The sequence below is a fragment of the Ornithorhynchus anatinus genome, chromosome 17, assembly GCF_004115215.2.
Source record: "Ornithorhynchus anatinus isolate Pmale09 chromosome 17, mOrnAna1.pri.v4, whole genome shotgun sequence".
Lineage (NCBI taxonomy): Eukaryota > Metazoa > Chordata > Mammalia > Monotremata > Ornithorhynchidae > Ornithorhynchus > Ornithorhynchus anatinus.
In genome coordinates this window covers 6,376,194-6,390,095 of record NC_041744.1, presented here as the reverse complement: position 1 = coordinate 6,390,095, position 13,902 = coordinate 6,376,194, and the positions used below count along the sequence as shown (strand labels likewise).

The window sequence follows — 13,902 nt, the reverse complement described above, 5'->3', positions numbered from 1 at the left end:
ACCACCATGGGTCTGCCAACAGCCTTGACTCGACCACGCTGTCTCTGGGTGGGCACACCTCCAAGAAAGGACTAGTTCCAGAGATGGGGTGTGCTGAGGATACTCAGCCCACACAAGGGAGAACAGAGTAGGAGAGACCACCATTCTTGAACTTAATTAAATCCTATGAAATTGCAAGTTGGTTGTTATGAAGTAGAGTATGCAGGACTAATTTGCTTATTGGTGAAGGCACACCCACACCTTAGATGCCAACTCTCAACCCTGTGTGTTGCGAGGGGACGGGGGAGGCGGCTTTGTGGGGAGAAGGAGGGCTAGGATTTTAGGAGTCAGTCATATTTATTGAGCACCTACGTGTGCAGAGCACTGTACTAAGCCCTTGGGAGAGTACAATGTAACAATAAACACATTCCTTGCCCAGAACAAGCTTACAGTCTAGGGGATTTGGTGGGGACAGGTTTCAAAAAGTTTATGGACCAGCAAACCACCATTTTGGATCTTTTCAGCCCTGACTGGAAACTCTTGGGCTTCATCAGAGCCCTGGGGTGAGTGAGGCCGGGCGTCAAGCTGGGCATCAATCTGACTCAGCCGTGGAGGCCATTGCCCCAGTGGGATTGGCCCCTATGCACCACCCCCTGCCCCTTCTACCCTCGTGCTACATGGGGCCTCCAGTTGAACTGCTTGATGATCCTCAGGGCTTAATTTAGGCTGGGGTTGTCGGGGGCTCAGCCCTGGCCTGTTGGACCGGCTAGTCCACGTTGCGTGTCTGGACTGTTGGCATCGGTGCTCGTGGGCGCCTTGGTGCCTCCTTCAACACAAACAAATCACCGAGCATCCTGCTGCCATCCGCTCTCCTCCCGGGTTCTGCCCACTGAGGCCATGTTGGTGTGTGTTTTTGAGGCCCCTCAGCTGATTGTCGGGGCGGACCTGGGCAGTTCTGGCCCTGCCTTGCAGTCTGATGAGTCAGTCAGCCCAGTGTGGCGACGGCGAGCTTGAGGATGAACCATTAGCTTGAGGATGAACCATTGTCCTGTCCCAATCCTCCTCTTAGCTACTTTAAATACTTAAATTATTATCAGTAATTTAATGTCTCTCCCTCTAGAGGTAGTGGTAGTAATAAAATTGGGGCTTACTGTCTGCAGAGCACTGTGCTAAGCACTGGGAAAGAGTATACAGGTGGGAATTACGTGGAGCCTGTCCTTCAAGGGCCTCACAATCCATGAATATCAGTTTGGGATGTGGAACTGGAGATAGAAACAGGAAGGAATGAAACACTGAGACAGCATGAGGGACGAGGGCAAATAGGCAAGTCACAAAATCAAAATGAAAGTCACAAGTGAAGTGTGGATCAGATCTATTCATTCTGTTGCACTCTCCCAAGTACTTAGTACAGTGCTCTGCGTACAGTCAGAGCTCAGAAAATATGGTTATTATTATTACTGTATTTATTAAGCACTTACTCTGTGTCGGATACTTTTTTAAGCACTGGGGTAGATACCAGTTAATCAGGCTGGCTACAGCCCCTGTTCCACATGGGGTTCACAGACAAGTAAATGCTAGTGATTTACTAGTGAATATGTTCATATTCAGAATGAATCAACCAATAGAATCCGCTGCTCATTGATTATTGATTGATTATTGACTCGAGGAGGAAGTAACAGAGTATAAAGATATGTACTAGAGTTGTGAGTGCTTAAGTGTCATGAAAATGTGGATTTGGCAGTTGGACCAGAGAAAGTGAGGCATATGAAATCAGCCTGGGAAGACCTCCTGGAGGAGATGTAATTTCCATAGGACTTTGAAGTTGGGGAGAGCAGCAGTCCGATGCAAAGGGGGACAGAGTTCCAGGTAGTGGGGAGGACAAGAGCAAAGGATTGACAGCGGGAGAGGTGGTAAGTTTGTTGTGGGCAGGGAATGTGTCTGTTTATTGGTATGTTGTACTCGCCCAAGCGCTTAGTACAGTGCCCTGCACACAGTAAGCATTCAATAAATATGATCGAATGAATGGTGCCTGGTGGGTAAGTTAGCGGGAGTAGAACAAAGATTGCGAGCTGGAGTCTGGTGGGAGAGTAGATATGTATTGTTGTATTGTACTCTCCCAAGTGCTTAGTACAGTGCTCTGCACACAGTAAGCGCCCAATAAATACAGTCGAATGAATTGAATGAATAAGAAGGAGAGAGCTGATTGAGAGCCTATAAGTCAGTGGTCAGGAGTTTCTTTAATGTGGCGAGGAATGGGCAACAATTAGAGGTTTTTGAGATGTGGGGAGACGTGCGCATAACGACATTTTGAAGGATCCACATTTGTATTGCAACAGGCAAGGCACTGCAGTGAGCAACTTAAACAGACACGGCTCCTACCTTTAGGGCTTTCCGATCTAAATCAAACAAATTGGACGGGAGCAAACTGCAAAAAGACAAACAGATCATTCTGCAGACACTGAACAAACACGTACATTGGCATGTTCGCCCGGGGTCTGGACAAGCACCGGGGCCAGGTGTATTTTGTGTAGTGGGAAGGGAAGCGAGTTTGGGCCGGGGCGGGGGCGGGGGGTGGGGGACCGGGGAGAAGGAGGCAGGAGGAGGGGATTGAGTTGCCTGTCCAAAAAGATGGAAGAGTTTGACTCCCATCTATCACTGAGTTGGGAAGATTTCATGGAGAAGACTGTTAAGAATCTTTTGATGGGAGGGAAGGTGCTTTGAAGATTTGGGAGACCATATGCTAGGAAATCACTAGCACATAGAAGAGAGTCAATCAATCAATGGTATTTATTGATCATGTACTTTGTGCAGAGTGTTTGGGAGAATTGAATTCAGTGGAGGACAGATTCTTTCCCCAAGAGCTTACCACCTGGATGGGGAGAAGGAGGGCTGTTTTTGGTCAGAATGGAGTCATGGGGAAATGCCTAAAGCTATATTGTGTGACCTTGAGCAAGACCTTATATCTCAATGTTTGCATCTGTAAAATGGGGATTCAATACCCATTCTTTCTCCCCCTTTAACTGTAAGCCCCTTTTGGGATTATCTTGCTTCTCCCTCCAGTGCTTAGCAAACATCACCATTATTGGATCTGCACTTTACCTGCTCTGTACCTTTTAAGCACTTCATATTCTGTCCATCCTCCTCCCCAAAGCACTTATGTAAATATCTGTAATTTGTGCAGTCTCCCCCTATAGATTGTGAGCTCCATGTGGGCAGAGAACATGCCTTCCAGCTCTGTTGTATTGTTGTTCCCAAGTGCTCAGTACAGTGCACTGCCCCCAGGGAGCATTCCGTAAATGCTGTTGATGAATTGATTGTTGTTATTATTATTGAGAATAGAGCCGGCATTCATTCAGTCATATTTATTGAGCACTGTACTAAGCTCTTGGGAAAGTACAATTCAGCAATACAGCAGTCTACAGCAGTGTAGACGGTGCTTAGTCGAACCCTTTCCTGGTGACCCCTTTCCTGGTGACCGGTGGATAATAATGTTGGTATTTGTTAAGCGCTTACTATGTGCCGAGCACTGTTCTAAGCGCTGGGGTAGACACAGGGGAATCAGGTTGTCCCACGTGGAGCTCACAGTCTTAATCTCCATTTTACAGATGAGGTCACTGAGGCACCGAGAAGTTAAGTGACTTGCCCAAAGTCACACAGCTGACAAGTGGCCGAGCCGGGATTCGAACCCATGACCTCTGACTCCAAAGCCCGTGCTCTTGGTTGAGCCTAAGAGGCTGCAGAAAAATTTTGTTTGTAAAACCCAGCTGTTGGGCTCAGCAGAGCCATGGCCTCGTGTGCCTCTGTAGCCCCCAAGAGCTCCCAGGGTCCTCCCTGAGGGCAGTACCCTCCCCCATCTCAAGCAGTGGCCCCCTGGATAGACAGCAGGACCCAGCGATCCATCAACACTGCCAGAAATAGCCCACTGCAGCTGTCGGGGGTGGGTGCTCCGGCCGGGGAGACTGCACTCTAGCCACTGTCAAGCAGCAGCAGGTTTTCTCCACGCAGACCGGAGCAGAGACAGATGAGAAGGCCAGATGAAGGGATTGCGGGCTTTTAGATATGTGTCCAACCCATCAAACACAGATAACCCATCAGATACTAATGGGGGAGGGGAGGGTCCAGAGCCCCTCAGCAAGCCTCGCTGGCCCTGTTCACCAGTCTCTCTCTCACCCAGTTCACCAGTCTCTTGCTATGGAGAAGCCAGTGGAATCTACAGGGTGATACATTGGCTCCTTCAGCCCCCCCGGTGACTTCTCGTCCCTCTGCTGTCCACCACTAACATCTCCTCTCGGTTGGCATCGCGCCCTCCCACTGCCGTGCTGCCTGCCTCAGGCATGCCTTCAGGGGCCCTTCTGGGGCCTGGATGACCAGGCCTGGCATGGTCAGCGGGCCTCCCTAAACCTACCCTTTCCCCCCTCATGACCCCTCCCCACTCTGACCCTGGGGGAAATAGAGCGAATAATAATGATGGTGATATTTCTTAAGTGCATGCTATGAGCCAACCACTGTACTAGGCCCTGAGGTTGATGCAGTATATGCCATTCAGACCCTGTCCCTGCCCCACACGGGGCTCGTACTCTAAAGGGGAGGAAGAAGACGCATTGAATTTCCATTATACAGATGAAGATAGTGAGGCAGAGTGAAGTCAAGGTCCTTGATCGAGGTCACGCAGCAGCCCAGTGGCAGAGCCAGGACTAGAACCCAGGTCCCCTGGCCTCTAAGACTGCGGTCTTTCCACCCGATTTCGTACAAATTGGTGGTGGTTTGGTCCCGTGTGGCCGAGCTGAGCCTCCACGAAGCTGCTTGTCCTTTAGATTGTCAACTTTTTGTGGGAAGAGAATATGTCTGTGTGTTGTGGTAAGTAATCTCCCAAGTGCTTAGTACAGTGCTCTGCACACAGTAATTGCTCAATAAATACGACTGACTGCCTGTCCTCCAAGCACCTGGCATGAGGGAAGGGAGCAAGGAGCGAGGGAGGAGTTGGAAGGAGGGAGGGGCACATGAGAGGAGCAGAATGGGCTTTCTTCCACTCGGTGCCACCTAAAGTAGGAGGGCCCTTCCTCCTCTTGCTGCCACTTGTTCCCGGGCTCCCCACCCACCACCCCCTGCGTTGGGCCCCCGGGGCCAGGGCCGACACCTACATAGCATCCAGGACCTGCCTGTACCACAGGGGCTCCCCTTGGGCTCGTGGTTCAGACGTGGCTTCTGGTGGGGCAGCGGGTGGACGGGACTGAGCCCGTGGACCTAGCCACTTCCCTATAGTGGGCAGGGCTGGGTGGGCCACCTCGACTCCCAAGCGGGGTCCCACACGTAGTGCCACCCCCCCTCCCACCACCACTGAGGCCTCAAAGACCAGGCATCGGGCTTCTGGGTCGTTGGGCACAGTGATGAGCCGGGATGGCCTCAGAGTGGAACCGAAGGAACTGGTTCCTTTGGAGAAGAAAACCACACTGGGAGGGAAGGTGGGCTGGCAGGACTGGGGCAGTGAGGATCTCCGGCCCCTCTCCCGGCCCCTGCAGAGAGCGGAGGGTTGTATTTGGCCCTCCCCTGCTGAGCCAACTGGCAGTCTCCTGGCTGACCCCACATCTGGGTTGGCTCTGGCTGGGTCAGGGAGATTTAGAGCAGCTGTGGAGAAGCAGGAGCTGAGCTTCTCCCCTCCCCGCCCCCCCCCCCCCCACCCCATACACACAGAGCCAGGGGTGAGAGTAGACCCTCCCAGCGGGGGCCTGGTCTGTGTCCTCCAGCCAGTGGAACCGCGGCGCTCCCAAGTGGCTGACCAGGCATTTTCCTCCATCGGCGGCTGGACGGGACATCCGTCGCCAGTGTTGCAGTTTCCTATTACATTGCGGTCCAGCGTGGCTTAGTGGAAAGAGCCCGGGCTTGGGAGTCAGAGGTCGTGGGTTCTAATCCCAGCTCCACCACTTGTCTACTGTGTGACTTCGGGCAAGTCGCTTCTCTGTGCCTCAGTCACCTCACCTGTAAAATGGTGAGCCCCACATGGGACAACCTGATCATCACCTTGTATCCCCCCAGTGCTTAAAACAGTGCTTTGCACATAGTAAGCATTTAACAAATGCCATCACTATTAATATTATTATTATTATTATTTTCTACCTTGCATGGTAGCCGCCTCCCAGTGCCTTCAAAGGCTTCTGAGAGTGATTTTTCTCCAGATTTCACTGGGATATTTTTGAAGTCATAGGCCGTGGGCTGGCCAGCAGTCCTAAGCCGATGGCTCAGACCACATCCCAGGAGAGCCTGGGACCTTCTTCAGCTCCCTGAGGGAAGATGTTGAGATTTTGCAAGGAACCCATTCGTCTGAGTTTCCTGTTGGAATAGCCTCACCCAGTTTGAGATCCTCTCGGCCTGGACTAAGCTGAGCCAGCCTTCTTCAACCCCGGATCACCCCCAGAAACCCCCTTCCGAACCCCTTATTGAGGCCAAAAGTCCCCCAGTAGAGATGGATAGATCAAACCTCCATCAGGAGATTCAAAGAATCATAGAACTACAGGAAGTTCTTCTGAATATCTGACTGACTGCTCACTTGCTGTAATTTCAGTCCTCGGTCGGGGCCTCCCGGTCACTTCCACCAAATCAGACTACCTTTCTTTCCAAGTCCACCTGGCCTTGGTAATGCCATAGTGGATGTGTCTGACTCGCTGCTCCTGCCATGAGACTAACTTTCTCGGCCGGAGCTTCGCTTAAGCCAGACAGTGGTAGACTGTAGCTCCTAGACTGTAAACTCCTTGAGGGCAGGGATCAGGTCTCCTTGCTCTACTGTAGTCATCAATCAATCAGTTCTTGTTTTGGAACGCTTACTGTGTGCAGAGCACTGGACTAAGTTCTTGGGAGCATACAGTATAACAGAGTTGGTAGACTTGTTCCCTGCCCACAAGGAGTTTACAGTCTAGAGTGGGTGACCAACATGAAAATAAATTACAGATATGTACATAAATACTACAGGGCTTAGTGTGGGGTGAATATCAAGTGCTTAAAGGGTACAGATCCAAGTCCGTGGCAACACAAAAGAGAGCGGGACTAGGGGTTTTGAGTCTTCTAAGTGCTTAGTGTTGTAAGCAGTCAATAAATATGATTGATCGATTGATTGATTGAGAGGTGCTGGAGATGAAGAAATCAAGCTTAGTGAAAAGGTATGTGGGTGTTCGGACCCTGCTCAGAGGTTCTGGTTTGGTTAGGATGGGGGAGTTGAAATGGGCATGTTTTTTCAGGCTCTTAACCTGCATGACCAAGGGACTGTTGTTTCTTGCTCTGCGTTAGAGTCAATCCATCAATCAATTAATCAGTCTCCCAGTGCAGGAGCCCAGCGGTTTCTCCTAGGGTCTGATGTGGGCAGAACCGTGTGACTCTCAATGCCCCCACTAGCTGAGCTCCTCCCTGCCCTTCTTGAGTCTGCTGCCATCCCAGCCAGAACATGAGGGAATAATGTAAGAATCTCTGGATAAACCAGATGCGGACTCTAAGCTGAGCTTTCTTGGGGAGAGAAGAAAGCCAATCCATAGGGTCATAGTTTAAAAAAAAAACCAACCAAAAAAGCAAATCCAGATGTTCATGTTTTCTGTTTTACAAGATGCACCCCTTAATTATGGCTGGCAACCTGGTGCCTGAGTCCATCCGGGAAGACTTGGTGAGCCAGAGAGAGTCTCACTTTCTACCATAAGAAAATACGATTTAAGGCGATGGAAGATAAAAAACCCCTAAGTAAAGGTTAAGATAAGTGAATTTTTTTAACCCAAAGAAGGGAAGACTAAGGAGATGTGAAAGATCATTATGGGGTAGGGGGAGACGCTAACCCATTGTACATTTCCATTTTCTGAAATCGGAGATATTGGGAAATGGGTTTGTCTACCTTGAAGAAGCAACTTCTGGATTTCCAGGGTAACTATGCCCAGAGCAAGCAAACAATGGGAAGCCTGAACCCTCTTTACTTCTTGGTGGTTTAGAGGTTCACCTGGACAACGACGGGGGACTAGACCCAATGAATGACCTCTGGCCCAGCAGGACGGATGGTTTGTTTTAAAGGGAAACCAAAGGCAGAGAGAAGATGGGAGTGGGAGCCCCCCTTGCTTGATTTCTAGGCAGGCAGGGTGGTCCAAGATCGCTTCAAGGACAACAAGGTGTTGAGACTTTTGTCTCAGTGTGCAGTGTTGCTTGCCTGCCAGATCGGGCCATCTTGGTGGAGGCTGTCATCCCCGGTGCAGTCTTGACGACTGGCCTGTGCTCCCACGTTCAGCCCGGGTGGCTGACCGACTCTCCCCTGACTGGCCCAGGAGGCTGGCCGGCTCTCCCCTATTCGTCCGGCTCTCCCCCATTGGTCCCGGCTGTCTGACCACCTCTTCTTCTGTCCGGTCCGGGCAGCTGGCTGGCTCTCCCCCAACCGGCCCAGGCGGCTATCCGGCTCTCTTCCGTCCAGTCCAGGTGACTGGCTAGCTCTTCTCCGTTCATCCCAGCCGGCTGCCCCCTCCCAGCCGACTGGCCCAGGAGGCTGGCTGGCTCTCCTCTGTTCGTCCCGGCCAGCTGGCCAACTCTTCCCCCGATCCAGTCCGGGTGACTGAGCATATCTCCCCCATCCGGCCCGGGCAGCTGATCCACTCTCCCCCACCCAGCCTGGGCAGCTAACGGGCTCTCCCCCGTGCTGCCCAGGTGGCTCTCCTTTCTAACTCTTCCCTCTCTCGATCAGTCGGTTCAGAGGAATTACCCAACACTGCGCCGCTCTGACCGGGAGCCTCCCGGCTGCATGATCTCCATCCCGGACGACAGAACCAATGCAGTCAGTTAGGGCTCTGCAGCCGCTCCTTTGCCATCCACGCCCTGTATCTGCAACAGGCCCTCAGCAACGAGGGAGCCCTGGGGTCCAGATGGGGTTTTCTGGTTCTGTTGTTTCTGTTGTTCAGCCACCTCTCCAGGGTCCTTCAGCTGGGCCCCCGCCTTGGCTCCCTCTGCGCTGACATAATGTGGTTCTGAAGAATGCGAGCGCAGCGTCAGGCCCAGAGACCCGAAGGAGCTGGGGCCAAGAGAGGGAACTCTGGGTCCACCAGCCCAGCCGCCAAATGGAGGAAGTCTTGCCAGGTCCCCTCGAAGGAACATGCTTGCAGTCAGAGAGAGCATCATCACCCTATTTGAAAAACATCTGCTGGCTCCAGACTTCCAGGAAATAAAAAGAAGATCACCAGCAGAGTCCATTCCGATGGGCGGGTCTGAGTTGGGTCCGGCCCGGCCTGGCGTGGCTGCCTTTCCCTCCACCCCATCTTCATCTTGAGCAACCTCAGTGCCACTGCCCGTACATCCATCCAAGGCTGGGAGTCTCCTCCAGGATGATGAATGTGGTATTTCTTAAGCACTTACTGTGTGCCAGGCACTGAACTAAGCGCTGGGGTGGATACAAGCAAATCCGGTTGGACACAGTCCCTGTCCCACATGGAGTTCTCAGTCTGTAATCCCCGTTTTACAGATGAGGTAACTGAGGAACAGAAAAGTTAAGTGACTTGCCCAAGGTCACACAGCACACAAGTGGCAGAGCCGGGATTAGAACCCAGGTTCTTCTGACTCTCAGGCCCGTGCTCTACCCACGAGGGGCCTTCCCTAACTAATCTCAGCACCTCTCACAACAGCCACTTCAACACTTCTGCATCACCTATGAATTTGAGTCCTTAACCCCTAAATTCTTTAGTTCTCACCCCAGTTACTTCCCACATATCGCACTTCAGTCCATATCTTTAAATTCTGTCGCTTCACCTGACCTGTAGTTTATTTTTTATTTTGATCTTTGATTCCTGGATTGTAGGATCGGGCAGGCAGTGTTCATATCTACTAACCCAACTGGACTCTCATTCATTCATTCATTCATTCATTCATATTTATTAAGCTCCCAAGTAGTTACTTGGTACAGTGCCTACATCCAATAAGCGCTCAATACATACCAGTGATTTGATTGATTGGTTAGTTGATTGATTGGAGTATTCAGAATCCCGCCATTTGCTACTCTGCCCATATAGAGGGTCTTGAGCGGAGCAGAAAACTACCAGAAGTGAAGGGTCATTTAGTTATTTCATTTGAACAGTAGATTGGCTCTTTCATCATAATTTAAACCTAGGGTTTAGGGGTCTCCTTGGAGATCAGTTTAAGATGGAGACCTGTCACTAAATAGTCTCATCCCTCTTCAGCTTTGCCTCTGCCTCCAGCAGGCGAATGGTAGACACAGAAGGGGCATATCATTGCCTGGAAGCAACTCCAAACAGAATAAATACAGATGATCGGCTTTTCCCTTCTGATTAGCATTCACCCATATTTCTTGCCGGCAGATTTGCTTGGCCAGCTTAGGGATGGTAAAATATATCATGTTCTGTGCAAGGTAGAGACTTGAGTGGTCTCCCGTGAACATCGTTCCCTACATCTAGCAAACCGTAGGGCAGAGGAATTGGGGGACTATAAACATTTCACCTCCTCTCGGTCCTCCTACTGTGGTTTCTTCTCCATTCCACCCAGCGAACGGGTGGTGCAATAAAAACGTCTGCATCCAGACCTGGGAGCATTCTGCTGACGGCTACTTGATGAGGTGGAAAGCTAATGAAGTGCTTCCTTTTCCTTTTCTACTCCCCTTGGCTGCTGCTGCTGCTCCGATAGTGTTTGGAAGATGGATAGTCCATCAGTGTATTGTTTGGCCCTGGTGCCCTTGGGAGAGGGGCAAGGGAATGAGCTCTGGGAGGTGTCTTCGCCAGATCCGGGCTCCTCACCGGCTCCAGTAGGGCCCTGGCTTGGAGCAGCTCTGAAGTCGTCTTAAGGCTTCTGAAAAGCAGAGGGAGAGCCGAGAGCAGAGTCTAGTGGAAAGAACATAGGACTAGGTATCAAGAAGCACTGCTTTGGGGGTGGGCTGGAAATCCCAGTGTGTGCTCAGGGGAAAGGACTGGGTGGTTACCCTGATCTACCAGTGGCCCCGGGAGTGAGATACATGCCCATGGCCTCAGTGTTGGCAGGCGAGCTGGACGTGGACCTTCCTGTTCTAATGGCACTTATGGCTTTTCACCTCAGACTGGAAAACAGCCCCCACCCCACCCTCGAGCCGATCCCCCCACAAGACAACCAGACCAACCGGGTGCATTATCTCCAGCCTCGGAGTCAGGGACGGTCCCCTGGTGCCTCCGGTCCTGGGTGGACGTGAAGTAGGCGCCAGTCGACCTGAAGTAGGTGCCAGTGGACTTGAACCCTGTCTCTCCTCTGGATCATCTCCCAGGTCCCATCCCGCCTCCCTGGCCCTGTCCCTCCCCCGCCCCCGGCCCCCTCCCTCCCCCCTACCCACCACCAGGGCCCTGGAAGCCGGACAGAGCCAGCAGGAGGGCCAGTTTGAATCTGACCAGCACCCTCCACTTTGATCTCTTGCAGCTGAAACTCTGGAACAAGTACCGAATTTCCAACATTCCATCGCTGATATTTCTGGACGCCAGCACGGGGAAGGTTGTGTGCCGGAATGGGCTGCTGGTGATCCGAGATGACCCAGAAGGTAAGGTCCGGCCTGGGGCCGAGCTCTCACTCTGTCTCCCTCAAGCCCTCGTGGCCGGTTCCTCCTCCGCCCCGCCTTCTTCTCTCCCAACCCCCATTTCTCTGTTTTGTCCTCCCCTCTCTCCCCAAGGGGGACCCTCCCCCCCACCCCGGCCCCAGCGTGCGCACGTCTTTCTCTGCCAATGCATCAGTCTCTGTTTTTATCTCCGTTTCTGGTTCATGTTCTCCTCCTATGAAAAAATACAAGTGAGATGAAGAAAATTGAATTGACTTTGATGAAACCTGGAGCATTCTTTCTGTTATCATGAAACATTTTTAAAATTGAATCAAAATGCCCCCTCGAGGGTTGTTATCATCTAACGTGCTAACAGGATGAATAGCGGCTGGCAATAAAGGAGAGGGCAACCGTGTCCAGCTGTGAGCCTGGAGAGGGCAGCGGGGAGAGGGGTCTTTCTTCCTCCTTAGGGATTTTGGCGGAGGAGACTGATATGGCCCTCCCTGGCCCCTCTACTGAAAGACAATTTCATTAGTCCTTATTTTTAATTGTTCAAGCATCACAAAAATAAAACTTCTGTCTCTTCCATTGTAGAGATGTCCTGCACATCTGTATGTCCGATCGGGCTCCAGCCAGCAGAAAGAGTCCAGCCCGTGGCTCTCTGTAAAAACCTAAGCCGGGGCAGTCCCCCAAGTCCTTGGCAGCTGGCTCAGCTTGGCGGAGGTCAGGGCTGGATGCTAGCAGGGCCTATCCCTTGCCATTCTGAGGTTGGGAAAGGATTTTCATTGCTGCCCCTGCCCTGGGCCCCCAGAGGAAGTGGGACTTTATGAATCTGTGATCGGGGGGCCACCTGTGCCTTTTCACCAGCCCTTCCCCAGGCTCAGGTCCCTGAGCCGGGACCGCAGCTCAACTGGCCTGAATTTTGTTCCCTTCTGTTTCCTTTGAGCCAGAAGCCCTGTGGATATAGTAAACCGTAACTGAGGCTAACGATGATGCATGTGACCTGACCAGAATTGCACCACCTGTTTCCAGATGACCCTGAGCCTTAGGGTTCTCTCTCCTCAGGGTTCTCGCCCTCTGGCATTCTCCCCCATCGGCTTCTCACTCCCCCAGTGTCCCACAATATCCTGTGTCTGTTCCAGGGTTGGAATTCCCCTGGGGGCCCAAGCCCTTCAGTGAAGTGATAGCTGGGCCTCTGCTCCGGAACACCGGCCAGTCGCTGGACAGCAGCACCCTGGAGGGCTCCCATGTGGGCGTCTACTTTTCTGCCCATTGGGTAAGTACTTAACAGGTCTGTCTAGGGCAGAGGGGTGACTGTGGCCTGGGGGCCTTATGGCCACTGCTTCTCCCTCCAGGAGTCAGTGGGGAGGCGAGGGACTAGCCCACCCTGTACCCACTGCCCCAGAAGCTGGGGAGGGGTGTGTCACTGAGGCAGGGGTTGAGGCTCAAGTGCTGACTCCCCCACCCCACACCCACATCTCTATTGCCTGGCTGGTCCATGAAGTGAGGTGATCGTCAGGTTGGGGGAGGAGAGGGTGGGTAGGTCTGCAGATAGCCAGGGGAAACCACTCACCAGGAAATTCAGACTGGGGTGGTGGGGTTTTTGTGGTTTTGTTTTCATTTTTAAATGGTATTTGCTAAGCGCTTACTATGTGCCAGACATGTACTGAGCACTGGGGTAGGTACAAGCTAATCAGCTTGGGCACGGTCCATATCCCACATTGGGCTCACAGTCTTTATCAGATGAAGTAACTGAGGCACAGAGAAGTGAAGCGCTCAAGATCACACAGCAGATCCAGGATTAGAACCCAGGTCCTTCTGACTCCCAGTCTCGTGATCTATCCACTAGGCCATGCTGCTTCTCTTAATAAATGCTTAACGAATATCAAAATTATCATTTATTGTTATCATTATTATTATTATATCACCCAATCTTAACAGGGGCCTCAAGAGCTCCTCCTGTCCATCCTTCTGGCTACAGGCAGGTCAATGGCGTAAACCCACTATTCAGGCTTCCTCAACCTCCCTCGGTGTCCTGGAAGAACAGAAAGTTCTTCCTGAGGTCTTATCATATCCTTACATGTTGCAACCAAAGCCCGTCTCCCGTGCTTTCCGTGCAACCTCCTGTGGATGACAGCTTTCCCGGGTGGCTTGAAGACTGAGTCTGTCCCCTTTGCCTTTCAGTGCCCACCCTGCCGCAGCCTCACCCGGGTCCTGGTGGAATCTTACCGTAAAATCAAGGAGTCGGGACAGAAATTTGAGATCATCTTCGTTAGCGCGGACAGGTAATTGTGGCTAGGGAAATGACTAACGCTGAGGAATCCACCCTCCTCCCCATCATCCCTTGCCTCTCACCCACCATCCCTTGTACCCCGCTTCCCAACATCCCTTCCACACCTCCTTCCCAACTTGTC

General features: G+C 52.0%; 1 protein-coding gene across 1 annotated transcript in view; it reads left to right on the top strand.

Annotated features, from left to right (window-relative positions):
- NXN (nucleoredoxin) overlaps positions 1-13,902 on the top strand; it is a 115,956-nt gene that overhangs the window by 82,485 nt on the left and 19,569 nt on the right. The window contains exons 2-4 of the mRNA XM_029082407.2: positions 11,377-11,494; positions 12,631-12,764; positions 13,673-13,773. Of these exons, the coding sequence (XP_028938240.1) occupies positions 11,377-11,494; positions 12,631-12,764; positions 13,673-13,773 (353 nt within the window). The remainder of the gene's footprint in view (positions 1-11,376; positions 11,495-12,630; positions 12,765-13,672; positions 13,774-13,902) is intronic.